This window comes from Tiliqua scincoides, chromosome 7, assembly GCF_035046505.1.
Source record: "Tiliqua scincoides isolate rTilSci1 chromosome 7, rTilSci1.hap2, whole genome shotgun sequence".
In the NCBI taxonomy this organism is placed as follows: domain Eukaryota; kingdom Metazoa; phylum Chordata; class Lepidosauria; order Squamata; family Scincidae; genus Tiliqua; species Tiliqua scincoides.
The window spans coordinates 66,571,905-66,596,985 of record NC_089827.1 but is presented as its reverse complement, the minus strand read 5'-3'; the positions used below and the strand labels follow the sequence as shown (position 1 = coordinate 66,596,985).

At 48.5% G+C, this 25,081-nt stretch overlaps 1 protein-coding gene across 1 annotated transcript; it reads right to left on the bottom strand.

The window, feature by feature from the left end:
• Nucleotides 1–1,996: 1,996 nt before the first annotated feature.
• DUSP6 (dual specificity phosphatase 6) lies at nucleotides 1,997–9,351 on the bottom strand. The gene is made up of 3 exons (XM_066634286.1): nucleotides 8,414–9,351; nucleotides 5,560–5,997; nucleotides 1,997–3,573 (listed from the first exon to the last, which is right to left on the bottom strand). The coding sequence occupies exons 1-3, from the start codon at nucleotides 8,808–8,810 to the stop codon at nucleotides 3,266–3,268; spliced, it is 1,143 nt and encodes a 380-aa protein (XP_066490383.1). The 5' UTR covers nucleotides 8,811–9,351; the 3' UTR covers nucleotides 1,997–3,265.
• Between the last annotated feature and the right edge of the window lie 15,730 nt (nucleotides 9,352–25,081).

Below are 25,081 nucleotides of genomic sequence, written 5' to 3'. Positions count from 1 at the left end.
ACCCGCAGTGAGACGAGAGGAAGTGGCGGGGAGGCCATCTGTTGGTTTCGGCAGAACAGTAGGAGCCCAGCTCCATGGGCTCGATGAGGAAAGCAGATTAATAATCTACAAAGAGGAAACTGCCTAAAATTATCTGCAGACCATATTAAAAAAAAGAAAAGAAAGAAAGAGAGAGAGAGAGAGAGAGATCACTTGAGCTGCAGCTGGACAGGAAATTGCTTGAGCTGCTTGCACTTTTCAGCTATGAACCACACAGTCCAGGGAAGGGTAAGGACAGAAACTGTTCAACACTGGTTTAGATGACACCAGATCAACACTGGTTTAGATGACACCAGATTTCATAGCAAGCCACTCCTGTTTCAGTACAACACCCCCACCAGACCCATATCAACTCTTGTCTTCCCTGCCCCCACTGCCAATTCTCAGATTGTTTTTCCAAACCTTGCTGCATGTAAAACTGCACATGGCATCACTGGATAGTCATAAGCTCTCTAGATCAGCAACAGAACGGAGGACCCAGCTGAGCCGAAATGCACAAAAAGGAAGATACGGTGGGTGGGATTTCCGAGGCAACAGGTCTGTTCCGTGCACGGGAAAATGACTGGGTGAAGGCATTTGGGGAAGGAGCCTAGAACAGCCTTGTCACTTGGCCCACATGGTTATGAGGATCGTACGTATTTATCTGCAAGTGCTCACAGTGCCTTCCAACTTTAACTCAAGACTGCATCGCTGCAGTGTCTGCTGATGACTTGCACGTGCGGACAAGCTATCCCAGCTTATTCATATTTGTTTGGGTGTGAAACAAGTAAATAAAAACCCAAAGCTACGGCCACAATGTTCATGCTGCCTTGCAGCCGATGAGATCAAGCACAATGTTTGTCCAGCAGACACAGTTTCATTTATCTTTTGCATTTTTATACCACCTTTACTCCAAGAAGCTCCAGGTGGTATACCTAGACTCTTCCCTCCTTTTGATCTCACAACAACCCTGTGAGGTAGGGAGAGGAAGAGAGATAAGTGACTGACCCAAGGTCACCCAGGAAGCTTCCTGGCTAAGCTTTGAACCTGCTTTCGATGACACATACCCAAGTTTATGCCAGTATGAGAAATCTACCGATGCGCATGTGTGAACCAGTCCTGGTATCATCCTGCCCAGTTCCAAAAAGCTGCACAGTAAAGCTGAAAAGTTTTGTCTGCAACCATTTTACTGACATAATTGAGATGGCTCCCCCCCCCCCAACAAAAAAACCTGTGTCTTCTACCAAACATTCTGGGCTGAATGAGACAGAGTTAAAATTAAATCTGGACAAGATATTGTTGTTGGCAACCTTCAGTCTCGAAAGACTCTGGTATCGCGCTCTGAAAGGTGGTTCTGGAACAGCGTTTAGTGCGGCTGAAAGGGCCAATTCAGGAGTGACAATCCCTTCCACACTGGGAGCAAGTGCAGTCTGTCCCTGGTCTGTCTCCCTGGCTGTGGGCCTTCCTTCTTTGCCTCTGAGCCTCAGACTGTTGGCCAAGTGTCTCTTCAAACTGGGAAAGGCCATGCTGCACAGCCTGCCTCCAAGCGGGCCGCTCAGAGGCCAGGGTTTCCCACTTGTTGAGGTCCATCCCTAAGGCCTTCAGATCCCTCTTGCAGATGTCCTTGTATGGCAGCTGTGGTCTACCTGTAGGGCACTTTCCTTGCACGAATGTTATTAATCCATCAGGAGACCTATGACCCAGATGATGGATTGTCATCCTGTTCTGGGTGGAGCTGCACTTCTCTTGAAGGGACCTGGTTCACCCTTTGGGGACACTCTCAGGTGTTGAGGATGGCAGCCACGGCCTGGATGAGCTTTGCCCAGCTCAGGCCAGTGTGCTAACTGCAGCATTTTTGGGGGATCAGTCTGACCTGGTAATGGTTAGCCATCAACTGGTTATATTGAAACCACTCAAAAACTTTCAAGTCATGCTGAACATACAGCAAATAAACCAGCCAGCTTTTTGATAGCCAAAAATAGTTATTTATTAATAACTTATTATCTTACATTCTTTAGAATAAAATCCCAACTTTACACGGGCAAATTAGACTCTCCCTTAAAATCGACAACAAGGTGTGCAAGGTCTTTCCACATACACACTCATGCTTTCTTTCTCACACAAGCAACCGCACACACACACACACACACACACACACACACACACAGACTTCCAGTTTGATACAAAAATAAATGCAAGATATTGCATTTGAGGTGAAGCTCCCTGAAAGGTTTGTACAGAGGTAATGCACTTTTAGCACATCTGAAATTTTCTTTCTTCCCATTGAAAAAAAAACCTGAATCCTCCGTTTGAAGACATCAACTCTCTTCCCAAAGGAAAAAAACTGCAAGCTAACTTATTTACAATGGTAAGGCCCAAAAATAATAATAAAATTTTTTTTAAAAAGTCATAATGAAAACCCACATGAATGGCACACTAAAAAAAAAGAGAGAGAGAGAGAGAAAAGGGGGGAAATATCACAAAAAAGATAGTCTTTTATCCAGTCACAAACAAACCTCAAAGCACAGACATTTGATTTCTCATCAAGGAAGGAAGTTTGCCTCATTTCAACAGTAAAATTAAGCATGCTGAAAATCTGTCTTTTGCACTCAAAAGAAAGAAGTACTCAAGACGGGAGAAAGATGACAGCTCTTGATCTCTTGTACCTATCATTATCCCAACGCTGCTGATTGATTCAAGATTAAACATTTACATTGATCGCGCCAAGTGTTACAAGCCTCCTGGCAAACAAAATATTCCAAATGCATTGAATTTGAAACCTCTCTCTCGCTCGCTCTCTTTGGCTTCTCGAAATCAATCGATCCATCCGTCTTCATGGAAGACAACCAAATCTATATTACAAATACAGAACAGTAATACATTGAATTCTCCCAGTCTCACCAGAGGACATGTGCTCAGAGTGTCCATTCTCGTCCCACCCCCTCCTATTTGTGTATTTGAAGTCCTCCATTCCAAGTCACTGCATAGGTGGGTGTTTTGTGCATTGAGCAAAGTTATGCTGACTTCCTCCAGGCAATATTGTCAGTTTTTTTTTTTCCCCCTGGAGAACTTAGCAAGTTCCCTCCTTTTGCAAGAGCCAATCCCACACTTTGTAACCTTTTTTTGTTGTTTTTCTCCAGCACGTAGGCAGCCACAGCGCCCACACAAGAGAACTGGGTTTCTTTGCCGTTTCAAAGAAAAGCATTGAGGAATGATCACATGACCCGAACTGGGAATTGGCCAGCACTCACGTGGACTGCAGAGAGTCCACTTGGAAGACATTCTGGTTTGAAGGAGTGGTGAAATACAACTGCTGGCTGGGCAGGCGGTTGTCACAGGGGCTGTTCAGCCCAAGAGTCCTCTCAAAGTCCAGCAGCTGTCCCATGAAGTTGAAGTTGGGGGAGATGTTGGATTTCTTCATCTTGACAATGTCATAGGCTGCATTCATGGACAAGTTGAGCTTCTGCATCAGATAAGCAACGGTCACTGTCACCGAGCGACTAATGCCTGCCAGACAGTGCACAAGCACCCCACAATTTTTCGCACGAGCTTCATCTGTGGAGATAATGAGACAAAGACAAGAGACCGTAAGATACACACGCTCTTCCAGCTGGAGAAAATGCACGTCAAAGCACTGGGTGAACTATGATGACCATTACATGGTAGCTTTTCACTAAACGCGTTCGCATAAATGCTTTAAAAACTGTGCTTCTTTTAGCCTGCAAATCAGGTCACACATTCTCATTTGGGCTCTCCATCATGGGACAGCCCATGGCAGGGGCAGGCTATCTCAGAACCACATCCAGGTTTTTTTGAACTTCAGTAGGCTAGCTCCATCAAGGAAAAGTGACACAAGCCCCAGAACTATGTGGTGCAGCCTTTTCCAGACTATAGCATTTCAGACAAGCAAGTGTAGGAACCCATGTCTGAAAACTCCCCAGTGGTCAAAAAAACAACCCTAAACATAGAAGAACAGCACATCATGGAGAAGGCTAGCCTAGTGCCATCTTCTCCAAAGTGTTCATTTTTGCAGGAAACTGACTATCTAAGATAAGCATTCATACTTCCTGCACAATGAAAAATGAGCACACACTGTTCTAGCCCAGATCTTTCCCGGATACAACAGTTTTCTCTGCGCAGCAAGTATTTTTAGTCGCTGGGGATCACTGAAACATTCAATCCCACACCTGCACTTTGAAGTAGTATAGTCCAGCAGGAGCTGCACTGAAAGATCCTGGTGACTGCGCAACTTGGTTGTTGTTGGATACCGGAATTTTCCAAAAGAGGAAATCCTCTTTTGCTGGGCCACTGTGAGATACAGGAAGCTGGACTAGATGGACCTATGGTCAGATTCAGCAGGGCTCTTCTTATGTTCTTAAATCTAAGAAGTGGTACAAATATTTTCTATTTAAATACAGAAGCAGGAAAAAAGAGGACAGAAGCTGTCACAGTATTTCCAAGGTGATTTGTTTTGGCATTGGCATAGGATAACAGACTAGTTTTTGCAATCCTCTGATAGGAAGTTATAGTAGTAAGATCAATCACTTTTCAAGAAGATGTTGAGCAAAATACTGGGCTACAAAAAACACGATTTCTATGTACATTTGTCCCTGCATGTAAATAAGCAGGAAAACTCTACAATGTCACCATTTTATAGAGACAGGCAGATTGCAAAAGTCCATTAAATTATTCTCCAACTGTTGTGCAGTACAGCAGAACAATGGAGGCATTCAGCCCTTTTAAAAGAAAGAGGGAAGTCACAGGGGACAGCCTATTAGGAGAAACAGGATGTCAACATTGCTAGAAAATGGGCTCCTTTGTAATAGGAAATGCATTATAATGCCTGGAGATTAGTTTCTTTGTGGCTTCCAGCCCACATTTCGTCTTGCTGGGCTCAGATTACCTACATTCTGCCCCTATTACCAGTATTAGTCAATCAGATTACAGCACAGTATTCATTGACAGATAACACAATGACCCTCCCAGAGGGGGGGAGCGGAAGAGAAGCATAAAGTGATCAGTTCATAAAGAAAAGGGAAAGAGACACTGCAACCACAGTTCTAACTTTACTCATGAGCAGGTCTCAGTTGTTTAAGTGACACTAGCTTATTGGGGGAAAAGTGTCATTGTAAAGAGATTGGATTGCCTCTAGGAAAAAAATTATACAATCACTGGACTGTTTTCAACCAAAGCCTATCTAACCCCATGGAAGTCCGGAGAACAACAAAAGAGGCTTAAGTGTATAGTACACCAGTCTAACTAGGTTGAGGAAGCAGGTCAAATTTGAATTACTATACAAACGTGGACCAGTATTTTGGAAAAACTTCTGCCCCTCCCCAGAGAAAAAAGAAACATTCTCTTAGCAAGCAAGCCCTATGCAGCAGGACTTTGTTTAAACCAAGAATCTGTCCAGTTCTTCAGAGCCTGATGGGCTCTGAGAGTGACAGCCCATGCAAAGCAGACCACTAATAACTGAAAAACAGTTCAAACAGACACATCAGGCAGTAATCCCCCCCCCCATCACAATGAACAACATCTCACCTATAAAAGAGATGGCCTCAGGGAAAAACTGAGACAAGTTTTGGCTCCAGTGGTCAGAGATGGGGATCTGCTTGTACTTAAACTCGCCGGCATTCTCAAAGAGATTAGGCAGGTTGGGGGTGACGTTCAAGATATATTTAATGCCAAACTCTTCTAAAATATCCAGGTTCGTGGAATCCTTGGCACAGCCCAGGTAAAGATAAGGCAGGATCTCCACTGGGAAGGAAGGCTGGTTGTTGGAGAGTGGGCTGCTGTCAGAGTCAGTGGCACTGTTTGGATCTCGGTCAATGTCCGATTCTATGTCTGAAGAGGAGTCGGAACTGATGCGGAGGCCCCCTAAGCCCAGCACCGGCAAGGGGGGGGAGCTGCTGCTGCATGAACTGTCAAGATTAGTTTCACAATGCAGGGCATATTCTGCCTGGAACTTGCTGAAACCACCTGGAAAGAAAAAGCAAGGAAAGGGGGGGAAATTGCTTGGATTAGAGATCACATTATGCTTTTTTCCCTAGCCAGCTCCTCAATCTGGAAGACGCATAATTGAAAAGTCACATAACTGAGCCACTAAAAACTGGCTGGGGTCTGGTTGGTTGGTAACCTTCAGCCTCGAAAGACTATGGTATAAGCCTATAGCACCCAGTATTCCCAGGCGGTCTCCCATCCAAGTACTAACCAGGCCTGACCCTGCTTAGCTTCCAAGATCAGACAAGATTGGGCACGTGCAGGGTAACAGTTGCTGGGGTCTAATGAGGACGCAAAAAGCAGACTCCCTGGACACTCTGGAGATAGACACGGCCTCTGTCCTGTGGATCCCAGCAACCAACCAAGGAACACTCACAAATCTACTGAACCTTGATGCTTGGAAATAAAAATCAACCCTACAAATATTTATTCCTTCTTGGAATGAGGGGTTCTGTGCCACTGGAAAGCAGGCCACCCTACTGATGCAGAAAACAGCTGCATCAAGGAACACATTCAGGAATCCTATTAAAGAACAGAAAAGTGTCTCCTAAGATGATTGTGATACTTTTGCCACTATTAGAGGCATACAAATAGCTTTGGCAGATTCCAACCAAACAAGGTATTTTCTATCTCAAATCCCTTAAAGAAACTCTGAACCAACCCTAAACTCACAGGATACCATGGAAACTTTTTCCCCTTTCCTCTAGCCCAGGGGTGCCCAAACCCACTTGTGGCCCTCGAGGACTCCCAATGCAGCCCTCGGAGAGTCCCCAGTCTCCAATGAGCCTCTGGCCCTCCGGAGATTTGTTGGAGCCCGCACTGGCCAGATGCAACTGCTCTCAGCGTGAGTGTGACTGCTTGACCTCTCCCATGAGCTGTGGGATGCTTGCTTCACTCCACTGCTTGCTGTTTCACATCTGTGATGCAGCAGTGGCAGTGAAGGAAAGGTTGGTCTTGCTTTGTGCCAGGCCTTTTAAAGGCCTTGAGCTATTGCAAGACCTTCATTCATTCATATCAGTTCATCTTTAATATATTCATTTATGTAAACTTATGTAAATTTATGCAAATTTTAAATGCAAATTAATTCTTTTTTTTTTACCCAGCCCCTGACACAGTGTCAGAGAGATGATGTGGCCCTCCTGCCAAAAACTTTGGACACCCCTGCTCTAGCCCACTGATCTGAGGGAGTGTCTGGCTTTCAGTAGCCCCCCCCCCTCCATTTCCTATCAAAGGCTTAAAGAGGTTTTACAAGTGGCTCTGGAGTTTCAAACAAAGGGAGGCAGGAGGTAATAGGATTATCAGACCTTCCTTAAGGGCATCCTGGTCTGAAAGGACCTCCCTTTACTCCAGGAAATTTAACTCAGTGGCTTTTAAGAGTTTATAGCTCCCCCATATTCTGGTCATTTGGGGTCTGGTAACTTTAGACTCAGCCCCCACCTGCGAGGGGGAGGGCTGCCTCCTTGACTCCTGAGACCTGGGCTGCAACACAATTACCAGGGAGTCAGAGCACAATCCTAGGCATGTCTACTCAGAAGTAAGTCGTAATGTGTTCAATGGGACTCCCAGGAAAGTGTGCATAGGATTGCAGACCCACTGAACCCAGCAGGTCTTCTTTTTGAATAAATATGCTTAGGCACAGGGGCCTTTTACTATCATCCTCCTCCCTTCCTACCTCCAACACATGGGAGCTTCAGTTTGTGGGGGGGGGGGTGCAGAAAGAATTGCTGGGGGGGCAAGGAAAACAGAAACACCTGTCAGGGGAGTCTTTTGGAGCAGGGATTTTCCCAAAGGAGAGTGCAACCCTTCCCAAAGCGTTCAACAAGGGGCATGCCCCACAGCCAGGCAAGCGGGGGTGCCTGTCCCATGCCTGGCTGCCAGGGAGGCTTCCACGAGCCCAGAGGCACGTTCTCCCTCAATGGGATCAAAGAGGCTTTCCTTTCACCAATCCACGGCCATCTGGCAACGCTCAGTGCAGTACAATAGGCGGCGAGAAGGACGCCTGGTGCCCAGACGGAGGGGGCTGGAGTCTAGACGCTCCCTGGGCGGGTGGGGAAGAGGAAGACCCCAGGGCTGGATGCTGGGGGGAGGAGCGGAGAGTGCCCGGGCTCAATGCTGGGGGGGAAGTGGATGCTGGGGGGTGGAGTGGAGAGTCCCAGGGCTCAGTGCTGGGGGCGGGGTGAATGGGGGGGTCCCAGGGCTAGACGCTGGGGGAGTGGACGGTCCAAGGACTGGATGCTGGGGGAGTGGAGTGGAGGGTCCCAGGGCTCGATGCTGGGGGGTCCCGGGGCTGAGTGCTGGGGGGCCGGATGCTGGGAGTGAGCGGAGGGTCCCAGGGCTGGATGCTGGGGGGGGGGTCCCGGGGGAATCCCCGGCGCCGACGGCGCGCTCGCCTCACCTTCCAGGTAGAAGGCCTCGCAGCCGTCGTCCTTGAGGCGCTTGAGCAGCAGCCCCAGCACCGACCCGCCGGCGGCGTTCTCGTTCCAGTCGGCGCTGCTCTCGTCGTAGAGGACGACGGTGTCGGTGCCGCAGCGGCGGGCGAAGCTGTCGCGCTCTCCCGGGCCGCGGGCGAAGAGGGCGCGCAGGGGCAGGCTGCCCTTCTGCAGGCGGCGCAGCATCAGCCCGGGCAGCGCCACGCTCACGGCCGACTCGATGTGCGAGGACTCGTAGAGCTCCTGCGGCCGGCAGTCCATCAGCAGCAGCCGCTCGCCGCCCCGCTCCAGCTGCTCGTGCAGCCACGCCACCGTCTTGCCGCTCGCCATCGGGGGCGCGGGCGGCCGCAGCGTCTCCAGCATGGGGAGGGTCAGCGCATCCGTGCCCTGCTCCTGCGGGTCTCCGGCCCGGGGGCTCACGGGACGAGCCTCACCGGAGCAAGCGCCGGGCCGGGGGTCCCTCCTCCTCCTCCCCCAGCTGGAGAGGCTGCAGTCCGCTTACGCGCGCCTGGGCGCCTCTGCGCGCAACGATGGAGAGGCCGGGGGGGGGGGGAGACCGACAGCACTCCCCTAGGCCTGTCTACTCAGAAGTAAGGCCCGTTAGAGGCAGTGGAGCTTACTCCCAGGAAAGTAGGGCTAGGTGCAGCCTACGTCTGTCTACTCAGAAGCCCTGTTAGAGTCAATGGGGCTTACTCCCAGGAAAGGAGGGATAGGAGTGCAGCCTGAGAGCCCAAGCCTACGCCTGTCTACTCAGAAGTAAGTCCCGTTACAGACAAGGCAGCTTACTCCCAGGAAAGTGTGGCTAGGATCGCAGCACTGGCCCCTGGGGTAGCTGAGCTCTCTCTCCCCCGCGCGGCTCAGCGCCTCCTGGGCATCCCCCACCCGCTTCCTGCCGCCCGTTCTGTCCTCCTCCTTCCCCGAGTCCCCTTGATGTGCTCAATGTCCCTTTTAATCAGCCCCGCACGCTCTCCCCTCCTCCTCCTCCTCCCCCCGCCCCGCGCCAGGCAGTTCCTCAATGGATACAACCACGGAACGTCCTCAATGGATACATTTTGCGCGCGCCGGCCAATCAGCGCTCGCGGAACGCCTGGTTGCCGTGGAGACGGGCCGGCTGGAACAGGTCGGTGGGGATGAATTGTTAATGAGTGGGTCATTCACAAAAACGGAAAGGAATTTCCGCTCCGGATCAGCCGAGCGCAAACAGGCAGCGGCAGCGGCGCTCAGCGGGAGGAAGGAGGAGCGGGGGGGAGGGGAAGTCACGGGATGGCTGGGGCCGCTGGAGAAGCTTTCGGGTCCTCCCCTGCCCCGACACGTGTCGTGTCGAACGTCTGAACGCTGACCCAGGGGCGCGCAGAGTTCTGTTGTCCTAGAAGCCATCAGGATGGCTTCCAAAGGCTGCAGTCCGTACCTGGGAGTAAGTCCTGTTGACCAGAATTGGTCTTACTTCTAAGTAGACATTCCTAGTTTCCTAACTCCTTTTCCATCGCAGATGAAATGATTTTCGGCGGGGGGGGGCGATGCTGCTGGAGAAGCTTTAGGTAGCCCCTCCGGGGAACTTTACGCAAAGTAGAACAAAAACCCACCCGCCCCTGTTCCGACACGTGTCGTGTGTCGAACGTCTGAAAGCAGACCCGGGCGCGCAGAGTTCTGTTGTCCTAGAAGCCAACAGGATGGCTTCCAAAGACTGCAATCCTACCTGGGAGTAAGTCCTATTGACTAGAATTGGTCTTACTTCTGAGTAAACACGCCTCCTTTCCTGAACTTTTTAAATGCCTTTCTTGGGACGGTCGATGCCCTTGGAGAAGCTTTAGGGTGGCCCCCTCCGGGGATCTTTACGCAAAGTAAAAAAAATAACCCGCCTCTGTCCTGACACGTGTCGTGTCGAACGTCTAAATGCGGTCTCTGGGGCGTGCAGAGTTCCGATGTCTTAGAATCCAGCAGGATGGCTTTTAAAGGCAGCAATCCTATCCACACTTCCCCGGGAGTGTAAGGCTGCAGTCCTACATACACTTTCCTGGGAGTAAGCCCCATTGAACTCAGTGGAACTTACTTCTGAGTAGAGAGGCATAGGATCAGGCTCAAAGACCGTGATCTTAAAGAAGGGAAAAGGGAAGGCGCTGCTTCTCCGCTGCCGGTTTTATTCTCCCCTCCGGGCAAGCTGAGTTAATCGTGGGAAGAAGGCGGCTCTCCTCCTTGTCCATTGTTCCCAGGGGCGTAGCTAGAGGGGGTGCAGGGCACTCAAGCACAAGCCTGTGCATGCCTACTCAGAAGTCAGTCCTATGGTGTTCAGTGGGGCTTACTCCCAGGAAAGTATGGATAGGATTGCAGCCTAAGTCTTGCAGGGAGCCTGCTAGAGGCCCCTTCCCTGGAAGGGCTCCAGAAGGGAGGATAGGACCCCTTGCATGCCAAGTGTGGCTCCCTACAAAACTTAGTGCTTTGCACCCCTCTGGCTACGCCACAGATTGTTCCTTCCTACAGAACACAGGACATGCATCCCACCCATCCCACAGCCACCTCTCTGGTTTTCGGAGAAATAATTCCCTGGAATCAGCCCCTGACTCCCTGACTCTGTGACAGACAGACATGTGCCCCCCCCAAAAGAAAACCACACAGTGGGGACAAAAGGCTGCGATCCTCTGCTTAGTTATCTGAGAGTAAGCCCCACTGAACACAGAGATGCGTACTAGTGAGGAAACCTAGGTAAGACTGTGCTGGAAGAGACTCCAGCCACATCGCTGCCACTGATTCAGGGGGTGGCCTTGGGCACGTCCTTTGTGCCAGCAAGTTCTTTGAGTCTATTGCTGCTTGTTTTTTCACAAGGCCCATTATGGTCAATGGGGCTTACTTCCAGGTAAGTATGGCTAGGATTGCAGCCTCGCTGAAGAGGGCTTGCTGCCAAGTGTGCTTCATCTCTCAAGAAAGAAACATAGAAAATTGTCTGATCAAGTTGTTGAGAGGCAAAGACTGGAAAGTACACTGACCTCTCCAAGTCCTAGTGCCACAGTGCCTAGTGGTTAGCATGTCAACCACTAGTAGGACCGCAGAGTCCCACTCCCCACTCAGCCAGGAATCCCACCTAGGGACTAAGGAGCCAGTTGGCGTGAAACTGTCCATGCCCACACACACAATTAAGGGGGCACAATTTTCCCCTTCGCCCATCTTTCCCCTTGCAGTCCTGTGGAGTGGAGGGGTTTATCTGCACTACCCCCTGACATGTGCTTCTTTAGACAATGTGGGGGAGAAGTTTGAATGAATCACCACCAGTACCACTCACGCCAGATAAGGGGGATTGGACCCTACAGAACCTTAGTCACAGAGGAGGGGGACTCACAATGTATCCTTGGTATAGGCCCCCTGGACCTCCCACCAGGTACGCCACTGGCCTCACATGTACTTTACAGAATTGTTGTGAGAATAAAAGGGGGGGGGACACACTGAGCTCCTTGGAAAAAGGGCAGTATATACAGTGTAAGTGGGGATAACTACAAACTGTTAACTCTTGGGTTGAATGGGTTGAATGCGAGAGCGTGATGCCTTGAGCGTCCATCCAGCCCCTCCAGCCCTTCACAGATGAAAAGGACATTCCTGTGTGCACATAGCTCTTTCTGCATTCCAAGGGTCACTGCCCAAGGGTCCCTCCCCCATTTTGCATGGCCTCATGCTCTCCTTTGGCCCCTGGGTGCTCCTGTAGTCCACAGAGCCCCTTCTACATAGGCTGGTGTGTAAACAAGCTGCGGCCTTTTAGTTCTTTACATTTACATTCCTGTCCTTGTTTTGGCCCCCAGACATTTACTGTGCATTGAATGGTTGTAGTGTTTAACAGCACAATCCCATGCATGGCTTACACATCAGCAGCTCACTCTCATACTAGTGCATTTGAGAACAGTGGTTCTCAAACTTTTTAGCACCGGGGCCCACTGTTTAGAAAGACCATTTTTCAGGACCCACCAGAACTGACGTCATTCACTTGGAAGTGATGTCATGGTCGGAAGTGACATCATCAAGCAGGGAAATTTTTAACACCCCCATGCGACAAATCAAATTTATAAAGTAATTAAGTAAATTGAAAGTTTACAATGAGTATCAAGATAAAAAATTATTTAAAATAAAGAAGAACCTTCCTAACCTTCCCAAGCAGTTGCTGATCTGTATAAAAAAGTCTCCCCAAGACTGCAATCCTATCCACACATACTCGGAAGTAAGCCCCATTGACTATCATTGTTGAAAGCATGTACATAGTAACCTATTAAAAGTACAGATCTCCCCAAATGCAGGCACATACCATGGTAGCCTGTGCCTGCAAATCTAATATATTAAAAATAAAATACATATTGAAATGAGTGTGAACCCACCTGACATTGGCTCGTGACCTGCCTAGTGGGTCCCGACCCACAGTGTGAGAAATGCTGGCATATAGGATTGCAACCTAAGAACGTTTCGTTTTGAAAGGTATCTGACTGCTTTCATTGAATATTCAATTTCATTGAATTGAATTAAACACATTTAGCAGAATATACTGTTGGCAGAGGTGGAAGGAAAACCAGTCATGTGCTCATATGTTCTCTGTCTGAAGGAACAAATAAGGTGAGGGACCAAGAAAATAAGGACTGCCACTGATAAAGAGAGACTGTCGAAGCATCTGCAAATCCCAGCCATGTGCTGGACATGTTTGTTTATATAGGATATATCTGGGGAGGCTCAGACCTTGGCATCGTTCTAGCCTCTGAGTCTTGACTTGTGAAAAGCATGCTATCTCAGTCCCTTTCATTGCAGTGCACTTGCATGGTTGCCCCAGAAGGCACCACCTGGTGTTAGGGAGTGGTGCTCTTCCTGGCCCCATAAATGTCTGAGTTCTTTGGGCCCAATCCTATCCAATTTTCCAGTGCCAGTGCAGCTGTGCTGATGGGCCATGCACTGCATCCTGTGGTGGGGAGGCAGTCACAGAGGCCTCCTTAAAGTATGGGAACATTTGTCCCCTTACCTTGGGGCTGCATCGCAGCTGCACCAGTGCTGGAAAATTGGATAGGATCGGGTTGTTAGACTTCGTAGAGGTACAAATTGAACAAGCTGTCAGTGGTGGGTAGTGGCTTTTGAACCGCACCCAAATGAACACTAATTCATTACTAACCTGAAATGAGAGACACTTAGAAGCAGGGACATGCTGGAATCACTGCACCTGAGTTGTATCACAAGTTGCCAACCCCCTAACTCGACTCAGCTCACAAGTCATAGTGCACAGCCATTGAATCTCAACCTGAGCCATATTTAGAGTCATTTTAAGTTGAGTCGCAAGTCATTACAAGCAACGAGTCTCCTGCAGCCAAAAACAAAACCTTAAGCCACCCTCCTGCCTCACAGCCCCTTCCTCCTGGAGCCAACCTTCCCTCCCCCCTCCCCGCACCACAGCTACTGCTGCTGTCCTTCTGAATGCCAGCTTTTGAATCAGTCACAAGGTCTTTGGCACAACACAGACATGGTGAAAAAAGGAAGCAAGCACATACACACACAGAAAAAGCAAGCTGTGACTTGAGTCAATTCAAGTCATGACTCATTTCTGTGTCACAGGCTCCGAGTTGCAAGTTGGTTTGAGTTAGTTGAGTCCAGGACTCAAATTGACACAAATTGTGAAAAATTGTGTTTTCACGCCTCAAGTCTATCAAATGCCCATCCCCTTCTTGAAAGCTACACCTCCTGACTGGAAGCCCCTTCCCTTGACCCCAGCTCTTCATGGGGCACTTTATCCTCCCTGAAGTCTCTTTTGAGTCATACAAGCTTTCCAGGCAAAATAGGACAGCTGAATAATCCCATCAACAGAAGGGCAACTCCACCAAAAGTCCACATGCCCTTTCCGATAGCCCAAGTTGCCTGGATTTTTTTCTCTTTTATTGCTAAAATAACACCAGATCAAATGCTAGTGGTACAGTATCCTGGCTGACATAACAGATGTGATTGCGTGTTGGGGGGTGGAGGGATGATAGTTGTGCTGTGGATCAGCTTTTTGTTATTTATTTCCTCCCCCCCTCCCCCGTAATAAACAGGGCAGGAATGCACTCCAGTGCTGGAGAGGGAGACTGCATTACCAAGAACTAATGTGGGAATAAGTCAATTCACTAAATGAAAGGAGTTTGCTGGGTGAGCAAATAGTTTTGTTAGTTTTAATCATTTTAAAATAAAAGATAACACAGGCCTACAAAACTGAGGGTCAGAAAAGTCTTTCCCAAACTTTATGGTGGTTTGATATGAATTTGGGGTGCCGATTCCAAAAATGGCATCCGTTTTTTCCTATTATGTCTAGTTTTGGAGATGTAGTATAGCCTTATTAGTGAATGGTTCAAGCAGCCTTCATCATGAGGAAGCCATGGTGTAGGCTTCCTCATGAGGAAGCTGCTTGAACCATTCACTAAAGAGGCTATGCTGTGTCTCCAAAACTAGACATGATCGGGCAAAACGGATGCCATTTTTGGAATCGGCACCCCAAATATACCCAGGAACTGGTGTAACGTTTAAGGAAGCAAAATGTGTGTTGGCCTGTGTAATTGTAACTGGCTTCCAGAGTGCTCCCTTTGGTTTGGTACAGTGGGAACTGGCACTAGCCAATATGTGTCTGTGACGGCCTTGTGACCACAGTACACTGGACAGCCAAACCAAACTGCAGTAGACATGCTCACTGGGAAGAGAACATGGGTAGGATTTGCATTTTACCAGTGACAACACAAATGCTCTAGCTGGAGTGTGAAGACTCAACAACGATTGCACATGTCCTGGACAATCAAACCCATGTTTGACATGGACCTAAACGGACTGAGAAGATTGTGCATTGAAGAGCTGACATGCTCAGGTGTGGTGTCTTGTCATAGGGCTGCTCTGAAACAAAGGCATGGGCAAGTCAAGATGTGCAGCTAAGAGTTCAATGGGACTTACTCTCAGGTAAGTGTGCATAGCATTGCAACCTGGGCCTCCTTAGCAGTCATTGCTAGTCATTCCTTACTAGTCATTCCTCTTCACAATTAGGCTTGTGATTTACAGTACAATCCGATGCAGATCTTCTCAGAAGTAAACCCCATTGTGTTAAGTTGGGTTTACTCCCAGGAAAGTGTGCATAGGTGTCCTATGCCTATGGGACATATGAACATAAGAACAGCTCCGCTGGATCAGGCCATAGGCCCATCTAGTCCAGCTTCCTGAATCTCACAGTGGCCCACCAAATGGAGCACACCAGATAACAAGAGACCTGCATCCTGGTGCCCTCCCTTGCATTTGGCATTCTGACATAGCCCATTTCTAAAATCAGGAGGTTGCACATACACATCATGGCTTGTAACCCAAAATGGATTTTTCCTCCAGAAACTTGTCCAATCCCCTTTTAAAGGTGTCCAGGCCAGTCGCCATCACCACATCCTGTGGCAAGGAGTTCCACAGACCAACCACACAATGAGTAAAGAAATATTTTCTTTTGTCTCTCCTAACCCTCCCAACACTCATTTTTAGTGGATGATGTCCCCTGGTTCTGGTGTTATGTGAAAGTGTAAAGATCATCTCTCTATCTACTCTGTCCATCCTCTGCATAATTTTGTATGTCTCAATCATGTCCCCCCTCAGGCGCCTCTTTTCTAGGCTGAAGAGGCCCAAACACCTTTCCTCATAAAGAAGGTGCCCCAGCCCAGTAATCATCTTAGTCGCTCTCTTAGTCATAGGGACACCTATGGGACACCATGTCCCATCCCACACTTACCTGGGAGTAAGCCTCGTTGACTATAATAGGACTTACTTCTGAGTAGACATGCATAGGGTTGGGCTCTTAAGCAGCTTACTGCCTGACTATGCTTGACCTAGGTCTGCATCTTCAATTTCAGGTACTATTAGCTGTCACTCTTTGCCTTCTCTATGCCTGGCCCCCTTCCACACCCCAGAGCTATGTTTTCAGATACCCCCCCCCCACACCTGCATTGCTTTCCCCCTGCCTTCCACAGTACTCAGTGAGCACTGGGTCCCAATGGACTGCTACTGGTCAATCACAAACACCTTAGATCTGCCTTTCCTTCCAGGCTCTTAGGAATCTTGCCTGTTGCCTGACCCTGATTTTGCCTGCAAGAAAATCTCTCCCTCTGCACTTCCAGTGCCTCCCCTCACTTTTGACTGCAGTAAAAAGGGAAAGTCTAGTTGCAGCTGAAATGCTTCCCTAAGCAACAAAGAGTGCTCTAGATGCCCACCTAATATAGTCCTGTAGAGGACTAGGACAAATATAGGGTTTATAAGGTTAATTTTTATTCCTATTGATGTTTTGCTGCTTGATGACAGGGTGGAGAGTGTAGACTGAATGCAGAGTGGGGAAGCCTGAGTTCAAATCCCCTCACAGCCATGAGGTTGTGTGTATGTCCTTAAGTCAGTCACTATCTCTCTGCCTAATGTACCTCACAGGGTATGTTAAAACAGGGAATTGAAATAGGAAGGGAGAGCTATGTAGAACACCCAGAACAGCTTGGAAGAAGGGTAGAAAAAACCGTATACTAAATAATACCATCACCTGACTTTTAAGTCCAATTTGTATGACTGGTTTGTGCCGTATCCAGTACAGCTTGACTTGTTTGAAAGATGTGCAAGGGCAAGCTGTTCTTGCGAATGATTCACAAAGTATACAGATTGCGATACATCACATCCTCTCTCACTTCTTCAGGCTGGTCCCCAACCATGGCCGTGACGCAACGTCAAATGCGCTGAACCAGGGACCACCCTGAGAGGCATAGAAGTCGAATAATAACTCAACGTCCTTCTGAGCCTTTCTCGTGGACCTGTTGCCTGGCAGGACACTTGAGAATTTGGCCTTTTGGTTTAAGTCACAACAGCCTTTGTGCCTCTGCTAAGCTCACAGCTCTGTTCTTTCCGGTTTGGCAAGGTTCTCATAAGGGAATCTCTGCAGGTGCAAAAGGCAGCATTTGTACCAGTGAAGTCTCACTAAAGACCAATTTGAATGACTGGAAATTGTGAATCCTGCGGTGCTCTCCTGCTGTACTACAAGGGCTACAGTGAGAACGCAACCAATGTTGTCTGGTAGTACCATACCGTGAGGGTTGGAAATATACACTGAACACATTTTCCTTAAAAGTCAAGGGAAAGAGACACCCTTTCCACTGGCTGCTGGGGGAAAAAGAGAGACACAGAAGGAACAAACGACATTTCTGAGGCATGATCATTGCCCCACACATAATTTTTCTGAAAGAGAAATAATAGTGCATTGCACGCCAATACATTGCATCCCAATACATTGCATGCCAATACATTGCATTGCATCCTAAAAATAAATAGCAGTGACCCCATGGGAAATTGCTCTTTACAGATCATGCGTCAGTATACATGGGGGTTCATTTCCCAGAACCCGCTCAGATGCTGAAAACTTGAGGCACACCAGACTCAAGCATGCCAGACTCTATTCAGGGTCTGAGTCGTATGCCACTACTCTGAGTAAGTCTGAGAGTAGTAGACTCTCAGTCTGTAGTAGCTCTCAGTCTGCTAGTCTGAGTAGCACACTGCTGTTTAGGCACACCAATCCTTCCGAACACAACCAAAGCACAACTCTGGTCTTGTCTGGAGGGTGTTCTGAGGCCCGGGAAGGCCACACACGAAGGTCTGTGGCCTCCACAGGCCTCAGAATACCTTCTAGAGGTAAAAGAAAAAAAATGCTACATAATGTTTTTATGCCTTTAAAAGGCATTCTGAGGGCATTCTGAGTAGCTTTTTTTCTTGCCTCTAGAAGGCATTCTAAAGCCCACAGAGGCCGTGGGTGGTCGCGTATGGCCTTCCTAGGCCTCAGAACACCTTCTGGACACGACCGGAGCACAGCTCTGGTCACGTTCTGAAGGTTCAGGTCAGGCCTGATTGGGGCTCAACATGGTTTGGGGGACCTGTGTTGAGTCACTTCTGTGGATAAAAAATCAATGGATGATAAGGCACCACCTGTATACATACTGATTTTTGGATACATATTGGTTGGTGATAATGAAGACAAGTACTCTGACCACACAATCCAATGCCTGTCTACCAGAGCTGAGTTCCATCCTATCCAATGGGGCTTATTCTCAAGAAAGCGTATATAGGATTGCAGCCTGGCAGCTGAACCCTAAGGGTCGTTTACATCGCCAGAATGCATGTTCCATAAAGAGCTTTGAGGATGTCACAAATGCAGTAGCAGCCTGGCTGTCGCCACTAGAAGCGGTGAGCAGCTGGGTCTGGGTGACGACGGGGCAACAGGAGCTGGGAGGAGGGTGGATCGAGTCTAAGAAGGGCGGTGGGGTTCAGCATCAGTGATGTCTGCTGAATCCTAACCCCTTTCCTAGTCCTGATCCACCTTCACAAGTCAACTTGGACTTATGCCAGTGATATTGTTGGCACAGGTTCGAGTTGACCCACGGTGGCTGCTGGGGCTTACAAATGTTCCCTTACTCTGAGGAGGCCTCAATATGCCATAACTCTCCCATGGGATACCCTGGACGCTGCATTGGTGCCACTGCATGGAGAGTTACATAGGATTGGGCAGAAAGTATGTGTAAGGCCCATCAAATTATCACTAGGGTCTGAGAATGGGAGTCTGAGAGGAGTGAGCTGTTTCTCTAGATGGTGCTTGCCCCCTATTTAAGAAGACCCCACTGGATCAGGCCAAGGGCCCATCTAGTCCAGCTTCCTGTATCTTACAGTGGCTCACCAAATGCCCCAGGGAACACACAAGACAACAGACACAACCTGCATCCTGGTGCCCTCCCCTGAATCTGACCATCAGAGGCAACTTGCCTCTAAAACCAAGAGCTTACACATACTTGTAACCCATAATGAACTTTTCCTCCAGAAATTTGTTCAATTCCCCTCTTAAAGGCATCCAGGCAAGACGCCACCACTACATCCTGTGGCAAGGAGTTCCACAAACTAATTGTACGCTGGGTAAAGAAATATTTTCTTCTGTCTGTCCTAACTCTCCCAACATTCAACTTTTGTGGATGTCCCCTGGTTCTGGTGTTCTGCAAGAGGGAAAAGAGTGTCTCTCTATCCACTCTGTCCATCTCCTGCATGATTTTGTATGTCTCAGTCATGTCCCCCCTCAGGCGCCTCTTTTCTAGACTGAAGAGGCCCAAACGCTGTAGCCTTTCCTCATAGGGAAGGTGCCCCAGCCCAATAATCATTTTGGTTGCTCTCTTTTGCACCTTTTGCATTTCCACTATATCCTTTTTGAGATGCAGCGACCAGAACTGGACACAATACTCTAGGTGTGGCCTTACCATTGATTTGTACAACAGCATTACGATATTAGCTGTCTTGTTCTCAATGCCTTTCCTAATGATCCCAAGCATGGAATTAGCCCTCTTCACTGTCGCCGCACATTGGGTCAACACTTCCATCGAGCTGTCCACCAGCACCCCAAGATCTCTCTCCTATTTCCTCCCCTCCGCCCATGATCCCCTTACATCTGAGCTGCTTTAGAATGCATAGGCCTGAAAGGGAGATAGATGATGATCCCCACAGTGGCATAGCTAGAGGGGTTGCAAAACCCTAAGTTTTGCAGGGAGCCTCACCACAGCGTGCAAGGAGTCCTTCCCCCTTCCCTATGGAGCCATTCTGGGCATATGGCCATTCTGGGCACATTTTGCTCTCCCCACCTGGAATGGCTCCAAAGGGGAGGGGCCCCGTACATGCTGTGGTGAGGCTCCCTGCAAAACTTAGGGTTTTGTACCCTCTAGCTATGCCACTGGATCGCCAGCAGACCAGTGTGGTTCCCCGCCTTTCCACTGACATAGCCAGCAATGCCTCTGCTTTGCATGCGCTTACACGTGAGAAAGTCGAGCCAGGAAAGTGCAAGTAAACTCTGCAAATGGGCTAAGATCCATCAAAAGTGCTGCCATATAATCCTGTTATTGTACCCTCCATGTCACTCTAAACTTCCCCTCTTTTCCCCATGGCAAAGCATGCCCATGGGGTACCTTTCCTTCTACTCACAAAGCACTGAAAACAATTATCGGTTCTCTCTGCTAAAGGTTTGTTTTCTTCTGGGTTTCCAGGCTCTTCTTGTCCCAAACCTCTCTCAAGGTAGTTGCTGTGAGTGACCCCTGGGGAATTAGGTCACTGGAGGACTAGAGGGTTGTTTTATCCTCTGAAAAGAGTAAACAACTTGCTAGTTTGAAGAGCAAAGATTCCTTGCACCAGTGCAAAAGACAAAGACAAGAAAGAGAGACAGAAACCTTGGTTCTCTTGTTTGGGGCATGTGCTTTGGGGAGACACATGCCTTCCAACTAATGTGCACCACTGTTCCAAAATGGAGGCAGTGAGGATAACCATCCAGATAGACCCATCAACCTTTCACATGAAGAGTTTTTGTAGAACCTCACGATGTGCAGTAGAACACACAGACTAAAGAACAATCTCTGAGGAGCTACCAGGTCAGGCCAGAGGTGTAGCTGGCCCCTCTTGCACCTAGTGCAGTGACTCATGACATCACACCCCCCTCCCCTGGGAGTGGCTGACCTGGAAGTAATTCCTGTGACATGATGACACGCAGTGACATAATGACAGCACTGCCAATTATATCCAGGCGATGGGCACTCAGAGCAGTCGCACACCGTTCTGAGTGGCTGACCGCTTTATTTGCGGGGGGGGAAGCAAAAAGTGCGGTCAGCCGCTCATAGAGGCTCACAAACGCTCTAAGTGCCTGCGAGGAAAGGTGCAGGAGAAGGTACTGTGCGGTGGTGGCAAGGAGGCCTTTTGACACCCTTCAAAAGGGCCTGTAGCCCCTTGGCCCTCCTTAGCTATGCCACCGGGTCAGGCAAAAAAGATTTGGGTGACCAACTGGAGACACACCAGTTTATTGGCAAGAACAAATGCTCATGAGTTTATAAGACATGTGTTATGCTTCAATATAATGGGCTATGTAGCCAGTCACATTTTATGACAAGTAGCAACACTTCCAATCACCATTAGGGAGGCTACTGTGCACCTCGGCTCTTGTAAAACCATTCATTTTTCTCCACTTGTGGCAATGTGCCACAAGGACTGCATAAAGATTGATGTTTTGTTTCACGGGTAATACGGACATCTTTGCAGAAAGGCAATTAAAAAAAAATAAGCTTCTGAGCCCTCTTGCTTTGTGCACTTCATTATATTTAGTTCATGCATTTATGTTCTGTATTCACTGCAGTTACAGCACCAGCCAGCCAATGATCAAAACTCAAATATGACTAACATCCAATACGAAATGCAGTACCAGAATCAGTGCTGGCACCATGAGCAAGCAGGGCTTCGTGTAAAGTTGTGTGCTAGGTTTCCATGGCCCTTGTGCACATGTGAACATACACATGCTCCACCCATCCCAAGAGCTTTCTGAATGTTTCTCCTTCATGGGCACCTGAACAAAATGGTCCACAGAAGTATCCTGAAGCAACTTCCAGATGCTTCTGAGGGCCATTCAGAGGCCTGTGGAGGCCAGTAGAGTGGGTTGTTAGCCCAGCGCCACCCAGAAGAGGCCTCCAGGCCCTCCCAATGCCTCCAGAATGGCTCTTTTGTGGAGCTGACCAGAGACAAGGGCAGGTGGGGAGAGGCAGCTCACTCAACATGCATGGGCTTGCACTATGGGAAACCTATGGGCTGAAGCACTATGGGCTGCTCAAAGACTGCTGGGATGGGAATCTACTAGAAGAGAGAGAGACACATGTACATAGTTACACACCATCCACAGTGCTGAACTGGTAATGTGGGTGGCTGTCCTTCAGATGTGCCCTAATTATGATTGGTGTTTCCTTGGTGGCAAAGGACATCTTGGATGCAGAAGGGCACATTGCCTTGATTGCTTGATGTGAGCTTGTTATGGCTTGCTTCTTTTTTTTGCCATGTGATTGGGAAGATATCCTTCTCCCCACCCCCAACCCCCCGGCCTCCTCGTGCTTATACATGGGGCCTGTCAAGCATTACAAGAAAGCACTGAGTGGTTGCATAAGCGAAGGCACATGAGCTCTTCTCCTCTTGAAGATAGGTAACCCACATAAGACTTAGCAGTCTCTCTTTATTAGATGACACTCCCTTAAAAAGCAACACCCACAGCTGAAGTTTGATATTATAAAGCCTTTCCAGGGATAAAATTCTGGACAGAATTCTGCATAATAAAATATGCCGTGACTCACACATGCAATTTTGGGTGGTTAAGGTCTATTCCGGTGTGTGGGTGTTTGTATAGAACAATTATATAAGTGTCAGGGTAGCGAAGAACTTTTGACATTTGTGGCAGCTTACCAGAGTTCTCTTGAAATGGAAAATTTCAAGAGAGGTAATTAACGCACATGAAACTACTCAAGCACCTGTAAATTGGGGACTAGTTTTGAGAATATTGCATCTAAATCTAATATATTATCACAGCATATTATACTCCACTTACTCTAAAGAAGGGAAATGGTTTTTGAAGTAGCAAAGAGACTTATCATACAATTTGCCAAAAATGGAAAACAAAAATAGTTATTCTATATTCCTAACATTTTCCCTGCTGAATTCATGCATATTTGAAAGTTTTGCCCTTTGCTCAGATGGAATCCCAAGAGAATGTGAATTTATTTTATACTGTATATGGTGCTTTATTGATTACATTGCTTGTTCCACTTCACATTTATAGTTTACTATGAATTGCTCAGAGACACTCCCTATGGAGCAGTATACACAGTTTATTATTAATTATCATCATCATCATCATCATCATCATCATTATCAACAACATTTATTACTACACATGCATTGCTTGGCTTTATCAAGTTTTTGCCCATTTCATTTTCAATCCCATTTTCATCATGACAGTGACATATTTTTTTTTTTCTTGAAGCCCTTGACACAACCCCTTATTAATCTTGCCTCACTGCAACTATCCAGGATTGGGCTGTGCCAAGGAAGGGTTTACCATTGGAAGTGAGTTCCACTGTCATAAAACGGCGGCTGCATCGATGGCCATTTCCCCGAGTGCTGCTGCGTGAGGTGGCACGGCTCCAATTCCGCTGACGGACCCTGATTGCACCCACTGAGAAGGCAAGACAGCAGTGTGAGGGTGCAAAGGGTGGGAGGGGAGGAAGCAAAACTGGGCAGGGAGGGGTGGGATCCAGCAGCAATGGCGCGCACCAGATCCTATACTTTTTCCCCAAGCCTTCCTGCCCCTTTCTTTTCATCAGACCTAAGCCCACTACAGAGCAGCTGTGGGTCCAAGGAGTCACATTACAGAGCGAGAGCCCAATCCTATGGTCCACACCGTGCCTCCGCAGTGCGGACCACAGTCGCAAACGTGCCATAAGGCACCTTTGCAGGGCTTACCGCTGGACTCCCGCCGGAGGTGGCTCAGCTCCAGCCAGCGCTGAGCCACTGCTCAGCGGGCACCTGGGTTCCGCAGCTCGGTGGTCTCCGTGACCGCCGGGCTGTGGAACGGGGAATGGGGGCGTTCCCGGGGGCATGGGGGAGGCGTTCCGGGGAGAGGAGGGGAGGCGTTCCTGGGGGCAGGGGAGAGGCAGGTCCGCGGAGCCGAGCTCCACAGGATCCCAGGCACTCTTAAAGGGCTGCTCACCCTACTTGAGCATCTTCACTTTAGCAGCCACCAAACAGTCGCCACTAAGGTGAGTAGTCCCATTGCAGGACTGCTTCCCTTACTCGGGGGAAGGGGACGAACGTCCCTTTCTCCCGAGGAGCCTCCTGCGGTAGCACGGGAGGCTTGGGAGCCCTTTGTGGAGCCACCAGATTCCGCGGCTCCGGGCAGCTCAGGATTGGGCTGTGCGAGTCTTATGGAGGGGTAAAGAATTCCCCTCCAGTGTTTCCAAATCCACCCACCTGCCACCTGCTGGATACAGTGCATGCCTTTTTGGTGCAGTAGTGGGGGGTGGAGGGTAGGATTGGGCTCTCAGCCTATATATATGTAACTGAAGCAGACAGCGTGATATAGATAATACTAAAATTGCAGCAGGGGTGTCGCTAGCGGAGTGTGGGGGGTGTGGGCCACACACAGGGGGTTGACACCACTACAGGCCAAAATTTTTAACATCTTGGTATTTTCAAATAATACTATCATGTTATATATCAGTCAATGTGCAATTTCATGCAGAATGCAATGAAAGAAACTGCATTGAAATATCTCGATTCTATCAAATGTTCTATCCAAAAAACCATCAGGATGAGTTGATGGTGTATCACCACGCCCACTGCTAAGGGCATTGCCCCACCCACTGGACTGGAGGAAGTCCATCCTGCGGGTGACATGCTGGCCTCCTGCACTGGGTGAAGCAAACCCTAATGATGCCGCTGAATTGCAGAACATTTAAGTTTGAAATTTGTTTGGGACCTGCGTAGACCTGTTTGAATCTAAGCTGTCATTCTCTTTAGAATCAGCCTCTGTCCAGTTTCTGCCTTGTACTTATTTATATTTATTTCCCACCCCCCTCCCCCAGCTCCTGTGTCCCAATTACTGGATCTTCAGAATCACCTTTTAAGGTTAAATTAAGTTCTAGCTTCAAGGTAAAACTTAAGATTTAAACCCATGCCCCTTTGAACGAATTCACCTAACAGCGGCCCCTATCAAGAAGCATTTCAGTTCCTGAATATGAACGGGCTGCTTGGGCTTGTCGGTGTGTCGGTGTTGTGGT